General features: G+C 59.5%; 5 protein-coding genes across 5 annotated transcripts; 1 reads left to right on the top strand and 4 right to left on the bottom strand.

The window, feature by feature from the left end:
• Positions 1 to 274: 274 nt before the first annotated feature.
• Positions 275 to 1201, bottom strand: SDRG_09408 (ADP-ribosylation factor 1). Its single transcript, XM_008615340.1, has 4 exons — positions 1034 to 1201; positions 671 to 981; positions 517 to 617; positions 275 to 470 (listed from the first exon to the last, which is right to left on the bottom strand). Exons 1-4 carry the CDS (start codon positions 1134 to 1136, stop codon positions 443 to 445), a joined length of 543 nt encoding a protein of 180 aa, XP_008613562.1. The 5' UTR covers positions 1137 to 1201; the 3' UTR covers positions 275 to 442.
• Positions 1202 to 2011: 810 nt separating this feature from the next.
• SDRG_09407 (hypothetical protein) lies at positions 2012 to 5503 on the top strand. The gene is made up of 6 exons (XM_008615339.1): positions 2012 to 2565; positions 2609 to 2756; positions 2804 to 3237; positions 3286 to 3394; positions 3441 to 4298; positions 4346 to 5503. The coding sequence occupies exons 1-6, from the start codon at positions 2021 to 2023 to the stop codon at positions 5297 to 5299; spliced, it is 3048 nt and encodes a 1015-aa protein (XP_008613561.1). The 5' UTR covers positions 2012 to 2020; the 3' UTR covers positions 5300 to 5503.
• On the bottom strand, positions 5374 to 6685 carry SDRG_09406 (hypothetical protein). The gene has a single exon (XM_008615338.1). The coding sequence runs from the start codon at positions 6595 to 6597 to the stop codon at positions 5509 to 5511; it is 1089 nt and encodes a 362-aa protein (XP_008613560.1). The 5' UTR covers positions 6598 to 6685; the 3' UTR covers positions 5374 to 5508.
• A 986-nt stretch (positions 6686 to 7671) lies between these two features.
• On the bottom strand, positions 7672 to 8962 carry SDRG_09405 (hypothetical protein). The gene is made up of 5 exons (XM_008615337.1): positions 8468 to 8962; positions 8332 to 8424; positions 8188 to 8280; positions 7966 to 8144; positions 7672 to 7919 (listed from the first exon to the last, which is right to left on the bottom strand). The coding sequence occupies exons 1-5, from the start codon at positions 8942 to 8944 to the stop codon at positions 7760 to 7762; spliced, it is 1002 nt and encodes a 333-aa protein (XP_008613559.1). The 5' UTR covers positions 8945 to 8962; the 3' UTR covers positions 7672 to 7759.
• A 198-nt stretch (positions 8963 to 9160) lies between these two features.
• SDRG_09404 (AGC protein kinase) lies at positions 9161 to 11701 on the bottom strand. Its single transcript, XM_008615336.1, has 2 exons — positions 9505 to 11701; positions 9161 to 9458 (listed from the first exon to the last, which is right to left on the bottom strand). Exons 1-2 carry the CDS (start codon positions 11681 to 11683, stop codon positions 9250 to 9252), a joined length of 2388 nt encoding a protein of 795 aa, XP_008613558.1. The 5' UTR covers positions 11684 to 11701; the 3' UTR covers positions 9161 to 9249.

The raw sequence follows: 11701 nt of genomic DNA, 5'->3' as shown, positions 1-11701 counted from the left end.
CGTTTCGGCTACAGCTTCGAGACACGGGAATCGACAGCATCGAGGGCCATGCAGTTGCGACCGAGATGGCTGGCGAGCGCTCGGACATGCATGGGATATGCAGTAGCATCAAGGTAGTCGCGGTGGCAAGAGTCGGCGAATATAAGCTTGACGTGTCGCGCGAATGTCGCCACGTGCGACCGGTAGAGTCGCAGAGGCGCTGCAGTACCTGGTACGTCGTCCTACGGTAGTTCGATCCACAACCTCCTCTGGGGCAGAGCAGGTTGGTCGCAGATACCAACCATGTCGTAGATAGCAGCTACCAATAGCTCAGTCAGCGTCTCTGGCAGCGCTTTTGGTGCTGCTCGTAAATGTGGCAAGTGCGAGCAATGCTACCAACATGCAACGGTTTATTGCCGACGAGTGTCTACACGCGCCATCCCTGACTCTACTGTACTTCTTCTTACTCGCCCTTGATGCACGTCACGATCCTAAGGACATGGTTGAGCCAACGATGATCGTCTCGCAGGGTCGTACCAGTCGAAGCCTTCGAAGAGCCCCGTGCCCTTGGTGGCCGTGGTTTCCTTGATGGACCACTGGCGATTCCGAATGTCCGAGAGGCCCATGGCCTCCGAGAGCTATGATACGTGCGAGTGAGCAGGGCAGATCGAATAGAGCGTATGTGTGCTACCTGCGCCGCGTTGAGCGCGCCACGCTGGTCCTGCTTGTTGGCAAAGACAAGGAGAAGCGAGTCCTTGAGCTCTTCCTCTTCCAGCATCGCGTGCAGCTCTTGCTTGGCAATGTTGAGGCGGTCGACGTCGGCGCAGTCGACGACGTAGATGATCGCGTCCGTGTTGGGGTAGTAGCAGCGCCAGTACGGGCGAATGCTGGTTTGGCCGCCGAGGTCCCACACCTGGAACTTGATGTTCTTGTACTGCAGCGTCTCGACGTTGAAGCCAATCGTGGGCACGGTCTGCTCAATCTCGTCGGCCTGGAGGCGGTCTAGCCACATGAGGATAAGCCGGCGACGCCGACCGCCAGCGCATGGACGTACACAGGATCGTGGTCTTGCCCGCGTTGTCGAGGCCCAAGATGAGGATGCGCACCTCCTTGCTCCCGAAGAGCGAGGCGAAGACCTTGGAGATCATGATGCCCATGCTTACGACCGACGCCTCCCGTTCGTCGCCCAAATGCAGTAATAGGCCGGGCACGCAAAAAGACGCGATTTCGACCAATCAACGCCGCTATTGCCGTCTCTTTTAAGCCAATCAACGCGTCGTTGGTGTTCCCACAACTGACTTTCCTTGTCGCCAACACACACGATCAAGCACTTGATACTCGACCGGCAAGGGCCCGAGAGCGTCTCAGGTGACTGCGTCCCATGGCACGCAGCAGGCCTCTCGCCCGCTGCACCGCGGCTCGTGTCGCTAGCCCGCTGAATTGATGCAGGCGCCAAGGCAAGCCTGAGTTTAAACTATACGAGAGAACAGCGTTTTGGCCTTTTGCCATAGCCCAGCGCCGAAACGCAAGCGCACAAGCTGATGATATCCTGTGCAAGATGAAGGCCACTTGGCGCTCATCTGCACCACTTTGGGTTGAAGCAGCCAGAGCTTGCGAATAATGTACTGGTAGCTCATCATGCACATTGCAGCGCATCGACTGTGGCAACGATGGCGTCGATCAGCGTCTCACGGGATCCACGAGAGGTGAGAGCCATGCGTATCGATCGAGCGTGCAGAGTGATCATGGCCTGCAGTGCAAGCGGACCGCGGACGTTGTTGCTGTGGGCTGTGAAAGGTGGGCCTTCGCAAGCACCGTCGGTTGCTACGCTGCGATGAATACGAGCTGGCTGTCGACTCTCTCGCGAACGGCGGCTCGTTGCAGCTCGTTGAATGAGCAAGAGCGTCCGTGGACTGTTGTGCGTGTTCAAACTCGCGCGTTGCAAGTTCGCGGCCGCGACCAATCAGATGCGTTGCTTGTGTAACCTTCGCAATGTGTGTTTCTGGGTGCGCGAACGTCAGATGCAATATTTGTTCGGCCGATGAGCGATTCACCGCCGCCACCCCCGCCACCGCCGCCGGCGTCCCCGCGCCGACCGCCTCCGCCAGAGCCGACGCCGTCCCCGCCGACGTCTGCGCCTCCTCCGAGTCGCGTGGCTCCGACCACGGCGGTGGTCCCGATCCCGTCGTCCAAGCTGCTGCAGCACGCGCCGCTTGATATTGCGGACGACTTGGATCGGAACTGGGCGTGGCACTATGCAGCTGCGCAGAAGACGCTGCAAGGCGAGAAGGACCGTGACGCCTGCCTCGCCAAGATCATGGCGAGCCAGGGCTTTGAGAAGCACACGGCGATGCTGTATGCGTGCTTGACGGCCGAGTCGACCGCCGACCGTGACCTCTACTGGCACGTCCTGCGTGCGCTCGTGGCCGAGACCGACGCTGTCCGCGGCACCACGATGCAAGGGCTCCAGTCGCTCATCGAATTGCGCTTCCAGAAGCTCCTGAGCGGTCCGCGCGCCAACTTGTACTTTGTGCTCGAGCAAGGCCTCTCGCTGCATATGGACACTCTTCTCATCGTCCTCATGCGGTACGTCAATGCCTCTGCATACAGTCTCTCTCACGCGATGTAGCCACATTGGTCCTCTCTCGGTGACGCCGTGCTTGACGAGCTGGTTGCTCACGGTGCTCGGCGCGCACCTGACGACGCTCAGCGACGCGGTCATTGCGCATGCCACCTACACGCTTCTAAGCATTGTGCCCGAAGCCATGGCCTCTGCGGTATGTATCTCGGTTCTCTTCTGCCATACTCATGGGCGACTGAATAGGCACCACCAGCCAACCTCCTCGACGTGTGCAACCGTCTCTTCCTCGAGAAAAAGGCTGTCGTTCTTGGCTTGGGGCGCGAGCTCGTTCGCCTTGCGTACGACTGTCGGGACCTCCTTCCGGCGCTCTGGGCCGACGTCCAGAGCCAACACCTTCCGACGCTCATCGGGACGCCGACGCCGGCCAAGTTTCTCATCTGCCGCCTCTCGGCCAAGATGCAGGACCAGCTGCGCTTCTTGACGGACAAGGTTCTGCACATTGCCGCGCACCGGTACCAAAAGTGGTTTCAAACTTCGTTTCTGCAAGGGCCGCTCAACGGCGGCGTCATCGCCGACGTGGTGCGGTACATCTGCGCCGTGTACCATCCGACGTCGCAGGTCGTCGAGGCCAAGATGACGCCGCGCTACCACGTGCTCGGCTGGATCTTCCTCCTCTGGTCTACATACCCATGCGCAATGGTCCCTTATATATATTTTGTGCGTAGCAAAACGCCGTTGGCAAAGCAGCGTGCGCTCCACGCCATGTTCTTCGACTACATTTACTTTGTCCACGATGTGTCGGTGATGAACCTCGAGCCAACAATGATGCTTTTGGTAAGTCGAGTCGATCACGAGGCGAGAAGACTCATATTGGCGGCAGCTCAAGTCGACCAAGAACCGCAATTTGACCATGGTCACAGACATGCTCACGTTCCTCGTGACTGCGGTCGAGGCGGGCGAAAGCGACCGAGCGAGCCAAAGCATGCACGCGCTCATCCAGAAGGGCGTCATGCGCAGCGTGAGCCCGGTCATCGAGGCCATCAAGGACGACCACGCGCTCCTTGCGCGGCTTCAACGCGCGGTCCCGGCGCACTTTTCGCCCAAGAGCAACCCGCCATCGACGACTTCGTCGCCGGTTTCATCGCCGAGCCACCAGCAGTCACCTGTGTACACGCAGCCGTCCCCGCGCCAGCCGTCCCCGCGGCAGCCGTCGCCAGGCCATCAGCCATCGCCCAGTCACCGCCAGTCGCCAGGCCGTCAGCCATCGCCGAGCCGCCATCAGCCATCGCCGAGTCGGCAGTCGCCCAACCAGCGCAAGTCGCCGGGGCAGTCGAGCCCGAGCATTTCGCGTAGCCCTGGCAACGCATCGCCGACAACGTCGTCGACCGAGCTGCACGACGAGCCGGACGCGTGGCAGGAGCAGTCGTTTCTCCAAGAGCGGACGCAGTCGCTCGAGACGGCCGTGGCGCCCGTCACCTTTCCCGAGTCGCTCCGGCCATTCGAAGAGCCATTGCAGTTGCTGCTGTCGGCCCACGACAACGACAAGCTCTGCAATGCAATCGCTGTCGTGCTCACGGCGTGGAGTCACTCGCCAGACGCGATCGCGCTGAGCACCGACCTCGGCGGCTTTATGTACAAGTGCCTCGAGCGGTCCTTCCTCACGAGTATGGCCACGCCGCAGTATGTGCTCGAGCAGTGCCTCCAGCGCCCGCCGCAGCTGTACTTGCCGCTGCTCCACGTACACCTTTTTGTATGACACAAGCGCTCATCCCTGGTTGCTCGTAGGGCATGTTCAAGCACGACTCGGTCATGAGTCACCGCCTTCTCGTGCACTGCTGCACGCAGTCGGGCAAGAAGCCGGACGAAGCCTTCCAGCCGTACCTCTCGTTTTGCGAACTCGTGGGCATCGAAGCGCCGACTGCGATTCTGCAGGACCTCTCGCTCAGCGTGCACGTGGACGAGGCCATGGCGCTGGCGTCGTCGCTCTTGCAGCAGCCGTCGACGCCGTCGGGCGCGGCCGTCGAGACCACAGTGCTGCGCGTGCTGCCGTTCCTCTTCCGTCACAGCTCGGAGCTGAGCAGCTGGGGCGCGCTCCCTCGCATGGATGCAATGGTGCGCCAGCTCGTCTCGATCGCGACGCCGTGCCAGCTCAGTACGCTCTGCATGCGCGTGCTGTTGAAGGAATTTGCGATCTTCCGCGACCACATGGCCACGATACTGCTGAGCTCGCTGCAGTGGAGCGCGTTCGAGCAGCAGAGCACGTGGGAGCTCCTCGCCGTCGAGCAAGAAGCCAAGAAGAAGGACAAGGGCGTGCTTGCGGCCTTGCGCAAGGTGCTAGCGTGCATGGACCCGCGCGTGCACGGCGAGGCGCTCGCGGGGCTCCTGCGCCTCTTGCTCCACGCTGTGCCCGACACGACCGCGCTCCAGTGCATCACCAAGCTCTCAGATGCGTTTGACCCGTTCCCGCTCAGCGTCCTCGCGGTCTGGAGCGAGAAGCACCCGAGCATCGTCAAAGGCTACCTCCTCAGCGAGAACAAGGACACAAAAGACGTGCTTCGGCAGCTCAACAAGCTCTATGCGATCGACGAGCCGCCGGCCGAGGTCTACGCCGACGACGACGTGCGCCGCGCGATCGCCAAGGCGCTGGAGGGCTTTGCCGACGCGGCCGAGACGTACCCGACGCTCGTTGAAGTCTGCGTCGAAGGATCGCCCCACAAGAAGCAGCGCACCGACGAGTAAGCGACAAGACGCACCTGGATATAAGATGGTTCTCGTAAGCTGGAGGACGTAGCAGCGCGTTGGCTCGACAAGGTGGGCTGAGGGCGTGGAGGAACTTGCATCGAACAGAAGTATCAACTTGATACTAGTATTCTCACAGATACTAGAGTCGGACGAAGGAATAGTAAGCAAGAATAATTAGCAAACACACACATAACAAACGTCGCGCGCTAGTACAAGACCATTTGGTGGTCGCGCTTGATGAGGTGGCGGCGGAAGATTTGCCAGCAGTTTTCCCACGACCAGCCAGCGCTCGCGTCTTCCACGTGGCGCCGGTTCAGGGCCAAGCACGCGTCGACGTTGGCGCGGAGGTCGTCGCCCATGATGCCGGTGACACCGTGCTCCAAAATGTCTTTGGGGCCTGTCACGTTGTAGGCGGCGACGGGCGTCCCGACGGCGAGCGCCTCGATGATGACGACGCCAAACGTGTCGGTGCGCGACGGGAACACGAGCACGTCCGCATTGGCATAGTACTCGGCCAGCGCCGAGCCTTTTTGGAAGCCGGTGAAGAGGATCTCGGGGTGCTTTTGCTGCAGCTCCTTGCGGTACGCGCCGTCGCCGACCACGATCTTGGTGCCGGGGTACTCGAGGTTGCAAAAGTCGTCGAGGCCCTTTTCCTTGCTGACGCGCCCGACGCTGAGCAAGATCGGGCGGCGCAGTCCCTGAAAGTCGTGCTGGCGCAGCGCGCTTCGAAAGATACGCCGGTCGACGCCAAACGTCATGGGCTTGATGTGGTTGTAGAAGCCGTGGTGCTCGAGCTCGTTGACCATGCTCGACGTGGTCGTGAGGACGCGCGCCGAGTTGCGGTGGAACCAGCGGAGGTACGCGTACCCAAAGCTCTCGGGCACGCCGTACATGACGTTGATGTACTCGGGGATCTTGGTGTGGTAGCCCGAGTTGTACTTGATGTTGCGCCGGTCGCAGTAGATGCGCGTCGCGAGGCCCAACGGGCCTTCGGTCGCAATGTGAAAGTAGTCGGGCGCGATCTTGGCGACCTTCTCGTCAAAGCCAATGGGCAGCGACATCTTGATGTCCGGGTAGCCCGGGCAGTCAAAGTGCGGGAACTCGCTCGGGTTGAGGTACACGAGGCGGAAGCCGTCGCGCTCGGCGAGGCCCTCGATGTTGTTGAACATGGTCACGACGCCGTTGATGTTGGTGCGCATGTTGTCGTTGACGACGAGGATCGTCTGCACGGTGGGCGACGCGCAGAGCGGCGTGAGCTCGGTTGGCGGGCTGCTGCGGTGGTCGTTGGGCGCCATGGTCGTCGCAGCTTTGGAAATGACTGCCACGTCGCGTCGGGCGGTCGTCCACGGATAAGAAGGAGCTCAATTTGTCTACGCGATCGAGATTCGGACTGGAATCTGCTCGAATCTAGGACATATCCTTGCTCTGACAAAGTAAACCTTGGATACGCTGGTCACACGCAACTTTGAAGCGCCGATGCCTCGATCCAGCCGATCTGCACGTCATACACCAACAACCTCGATAGGACATAGCGACTCCGCCGTCCGTGTAGATAATAGATAAGGCTGTGTCGCTCTTGCTTTGTTCGGCATCTCTCTGTGAAACGCGGGAGATGCAACAGGGCTTTGTCTATGGGTATACAAATATCAAGTAAACGTTGCGTGTATTTAGACTATGCTTTGCATCATGCGAAACACTGGTCAATCGGCGACGCCGCCGTGAGCACCGACAAGCAGTCGATGGCGGAGCGATGCTGCAGCAATACCGAGGGTCGAGGCAGCGTTGCTAACGACAGGTGCAAAAGCGTCGTTCGGAGTGTCGCGTCACACTCGTGGGGTCATAACGTCACCGCGTCTTTGCTTGGGCGTGAAATTCGGATCAGCCGAAACTTGAAGCAAGTGACCAGTCCTTGGCAGCGGTATACAAACATCAAGAGTACGGACAACGTACCTGCGTATTTTGCCAGCGAATCAGAGGGTGCCAAGTCAATAGGGCGGGTGCACTTGTCGTTTGTATGTGCTGGACGTTGGTGGTGTTTGTTGAAGGAGATGACAGGAACGGGAGAAGCTTGGACCTGCAAACACCCAGTCCTTGAAGACGCTTTCCTTCAAGAAGGAAGCACGGGAGGATGCCTCAGGCGCCATTTCCAGACAAATCGAACCTCGAGATTCCAATTTAATGCAATGAATTTATCACAAATATCAAAATTATCAAAATATAGAAATCTTCTCGTCAGCGAGCACATCCTTGGACACGACAACCAAGAACGACCTATGCAAGGGTCGAGTACTGGTTGATTCGATCAAGATACATTCGTATTCTGGCACGACGAGCGTGGCTTGGGGCGGCGATACCAAGAACTTAGAACTCTCACCTCCACATTCGCGGGCAGCAGTGTATTGTGCTCGACTTTAGTACATCGTCTCGACGCTAAACACAAACTATCCCTGGAGCTGGCTAGACAGATAGCATGTTCTCGGGCGAGACAAGCGGCGTGCGTTCGGTTGGCGAGAGCTGCCCTTTGCGAGAGCTGCTGCCATTGTTGGTATCGTGCTTGACGCGCATGAGCGCGAGGACGAGACCTCCAGGAAGCAACTCGGGTATCGCGTAAAACAGCCTACGCCAGCCATTTGCAGCCCGTTCCGTCCTCTTGGCTTGCCTACCACGGCGTTGCCGTTGCCTCGAACGACGCGACGGGCGTCAAAAGAAACAAAATGGCGCGGAGGAAGAAGAGGCCGGCGCAGAGCAGACCTAAGACCGTCACGCGCGTCGCGACATAGGTCGCCACACGCGAATGCTCTTGCGCATCAAAGAACTGCCGCAGTCGGAAGGCGTCGTAGCCCTACGAGGCGCTTCAAGTGGCACGAGGCGTTGTTGGTACGTACGAGCGCGCCGGCGAGACCGCAGAAGAAGATGGCGGTGCACCACCCGTCCGAATTCATGTACCACGTCGACTCGCGCTGATCGGGATAGACTGTCTATCGCCAAACTCATACATCTACAGTACTACTGGCAAGACAACCCAGTACCTTGATGAGCAGCAGCGCAATCTCGACCGCGTACATCCAGACGTTGGCGATCACGAGCACGTTGCGCTGGCGCGACGGGCGGGTGCGTTGGACCTAGTCATCACTGCGTCGGTCGTGAAGCGAAGTGGATCGGTACCGGCGTCCGCGCCGACTGGTCGTGCGTGCTAGTGGTGTGGTGCAGCATATCGGCCCAAAACTGCACGAGAAGCGTAAAGGCCGAGATATACAAGAGCGTCGCGAGCTTGTTCCAGCTCAAGACGCTGAGCGGGTAGAGGTCGAGTGTCATGTGCAGGAGCGGCACAAAGACGATGACGTTGCGATAGCGTCCATTGTCCGCATCATCGTCGCTGCTGCTCTCTGCAACTTGCATGGCGTGCACGTCGAGGAGGATGAACCACGTAGCGCGCGCCGCAAACGCCACGAGGAGCAGGAGCGGGAAGAACCGAACGCGGCGCACCGGCAATAAGATCGTGTTGTGGCCATGCTCGCGGAGGTACGCCCGGCGCAAATGGATGTAGCCAGCGAAGACGGCCGCGCCGAGGTAGACATAGGCACACACCATGAGCATCGACGTCTCATGGAAGCAGTGCGACGGGCCAAACGTGCAGGCCATCGCCGTCGTCCGTTCAAGATCGCAACTCGTATCCGGATCGCGTCCATGGTTACCGGATGCGATCGGCAATCTGACGTGGCACGACCACAGCGCGGCAAGGCGAATATCCGAAACACCTCGACTTAGAGCACCAATAAGATCCAAGATCTTGATCTTGTGCCAAACCAGGTGTGACCACTCGCGTCGTTCCTTGCTTTTGTGGTACATGGCTTACAGTAGGCAAACAAGGAAACATTGAATTCATTGGATTTGATGGAAGTGGTACAGTGTACGTTGGTCCGTGCGTGTAGCTGCGTCGAATGCAGTTAAAAGTTCTCAAAGAACTCTTCCCCTGTGTACTTGGGAATCGAGGCGCCTTCTGAGCACCGGTCAAAGTTGGAGACGTCGACGCCGCTCTTAATGGTCGGCACGTACGGTGCCTTCATGCTCTTGGCGACAAGTGCCTTCCAGTCAAATTTGGCGTTTGCAAACCACGGATGGTTGACGACCTCCATCATGCCACCCGCCAACGACCCTAGCCATAGACGTCCATGATCCTACACTAATGTTGTGGCACCTACCGAGGCGAAGACCCGGGTTGGGCTCGAGGAGCTTGGTCACGAGGTCCTGCGCGAGCGGGTCAAACTTGGGGTGGAACTTGAGCGACGCCTTGGCGTGAATGATCTTTTCAAAGATCTTTTGCTGCTCTTGGTGCTGGAACGGCGTGCGCCCCGCAATGAGCTCGTAAATGAGGCAGCCGAGCGCCCAGTAGTCGACCGACTTGCCGTGCCCCTTGTTGAGCACGAGCTCGGGCGCGAGGTACTCGGGCGTGCCACAGAGCGTAAAGCTGCGCTCGCAGAGCTGGCTGCCCTTGTAGAACGGAATGTGCTTGGCAAAGCCAAAGTCGACCATCTTGAGATAGCCCTTATCGTCGATCATGAGGTTCTCGGGCTTGAGGTCGCGGTACGCGACGCCGAGGGTCTGAAGGTACCGGAAGACCTCGACCACGTTTGCAATGTAGAAGCGTGCCGATGGAAGATCGAACGCGCCGCAGACCCCCTTGGGAACGTTGTAGGCTTTTTCGTAGAGCAAGCTCCAGAGCTCGCCGCCCTGGACCAACTCTAAGAGCATGTAGAGCTGGTCGGCGTCCGTGAACGTCTCGTAGAGCTTGAGCACGAACGGGTGTTCGCACTCGTTGATGATGCTCTTTTCGTGGAGAACGTTGCGCTGCTGGTGCGTCTCGACGATGTTGACCTTGAGCATGCACTTGAGCGCAAATGTCTTGCCCGTCGTCTTGTGCTTGACCATGAGGACGCGGCCAAAAGTGCCGGTTCCGATGGTCTGGATCTTTTCAAAGTCGGCGAGAGCATATTTCTTGGGCTGCACGACCTGTTGGTGCGACGGCGTCGTTGCCTGGAGCACGGCTTCTTGCATGAGCTGCTGGCGCTTCGTCTCGCGTGTTAAAATGTGCTCGAGCTTCCCGAGAAGACGCTCGAACGCGCTCCGGTCGAGGCAAAGGCACTCGACGTGGCCATTCGCAAAGCAGTTGGCCGCCCGAGGCTCCTTCGACAAGAGCGCTCGCTCGCCAAAGAACTCACCGGACCGGAGCTGCATGATCTCAATGCCAGTCTTCTGAACGCTCACTTTGCCGTCGGAAATGATGTAAAACGTGTCGCCGGCGTCCCCTTGGCGCAAAATCTGCTCCTTGTCTTCGTACGAGACGACGCGGAGCGCGTGCGCGAGGAGGTCGAGCTCGTCGTCCGTGAGGTAGTTGAGGAGCGGCACAGATCGAAGCACGCGGATGCGCATTTGGCGGTCGAGGAGCGAGCGAAGCGGCCCAAGGAGCTGTGTAAACTCGTTGCGACCGAGGACATAGCAAGCGACTTTGCCCTTTGCGATGCAGTTGGCTTGGCGCGGCTCGTTGAGCATGAGCGCCATTTCGCCAAAGTATTGGCCTTTCGTGAGGCTCATGAGCGGCTTCTCGCCGTCGTTGATGGTCGTTGTCGTGCAGAGCACGGTGCCTTCGACCACAATGTAGAAAAGGTGGCCTTCCTCGCCCTGCCGGATGATGTAGCTGCCATCGGCAAACGTCTCGAGCTTCATGGCGGCCGCGACCTTCTGGAGCTGGTTGTTGCTCAGGCGCTGCAGCAAATCGACGTTTTGAAGAAACTGGACTCGCGACAACTGCATCGTCGAGGCCGTCGTGGCGAGGATCTTGCGGAACGACGTACGGTCGACCGTCCAGAGGCTGCACGGCGCAAGTGCTTTGATGGTCGCCGCGCGCGGACTGTTGTAGAGGAGGGCGAGCTCGCCAAAGGCGTCGCCGGACGCGTACTGCCCGACGACTTCGTTGTTGACGAGGATTGCGCAAGCGCCGCTCTCGAGGATGTAAAATACGTTCCCGGGCGTGCCTTGCAAAATGATGTCGGCGCCGGCGTGGTGCTGCACGTTGCTCATCGCGTTCATAATGTCGAGGATCTCCGAGTCGTCGAGCGAGCTAAAGAGGTAGTGCCCTTTGAGCGCCTTCATGATGACGGCCTTGGTCTCGACCGATTTCGGAATCACCGTCGCGGCGTGCGCTACCCGATGGTCGTCCGGCTCGACGGAGAGGTCGTTGATCGGGGCGCGGCGCACACCACGGGCCTCGGACGCTGGCGAGACCGGGGCGGGCTGCCGCACCCCCATGCCGTCGTCACTCACGCTGAGCTGCTTGACCTTGGCCTGCAGCGGCGCAGGCGGGGCGGAGAGCTGGTGGGCCATGGCGCCAAAGAGGAAATG

The sequence above is a fragment of the Saprolegnia diclina genome, assembly GCF_000281045.1.
Source record: "Saprolegnia diclina VS20 unplaced genomic scaffold supercont1.30, whole genome shotgun sequence".
Taxonomy (NCBI): domain Eukaryota; phylum Oomycota; class Saprolegniomycetes; order Saprolegniales; family Saprolegniaceae; genus Saprolegnia; species Saprolegnia diclina.
Note: the sequence above shows the minus strand (reverse complement) of the source record. Positions and strands in the feature narration are given on the sequence as shown.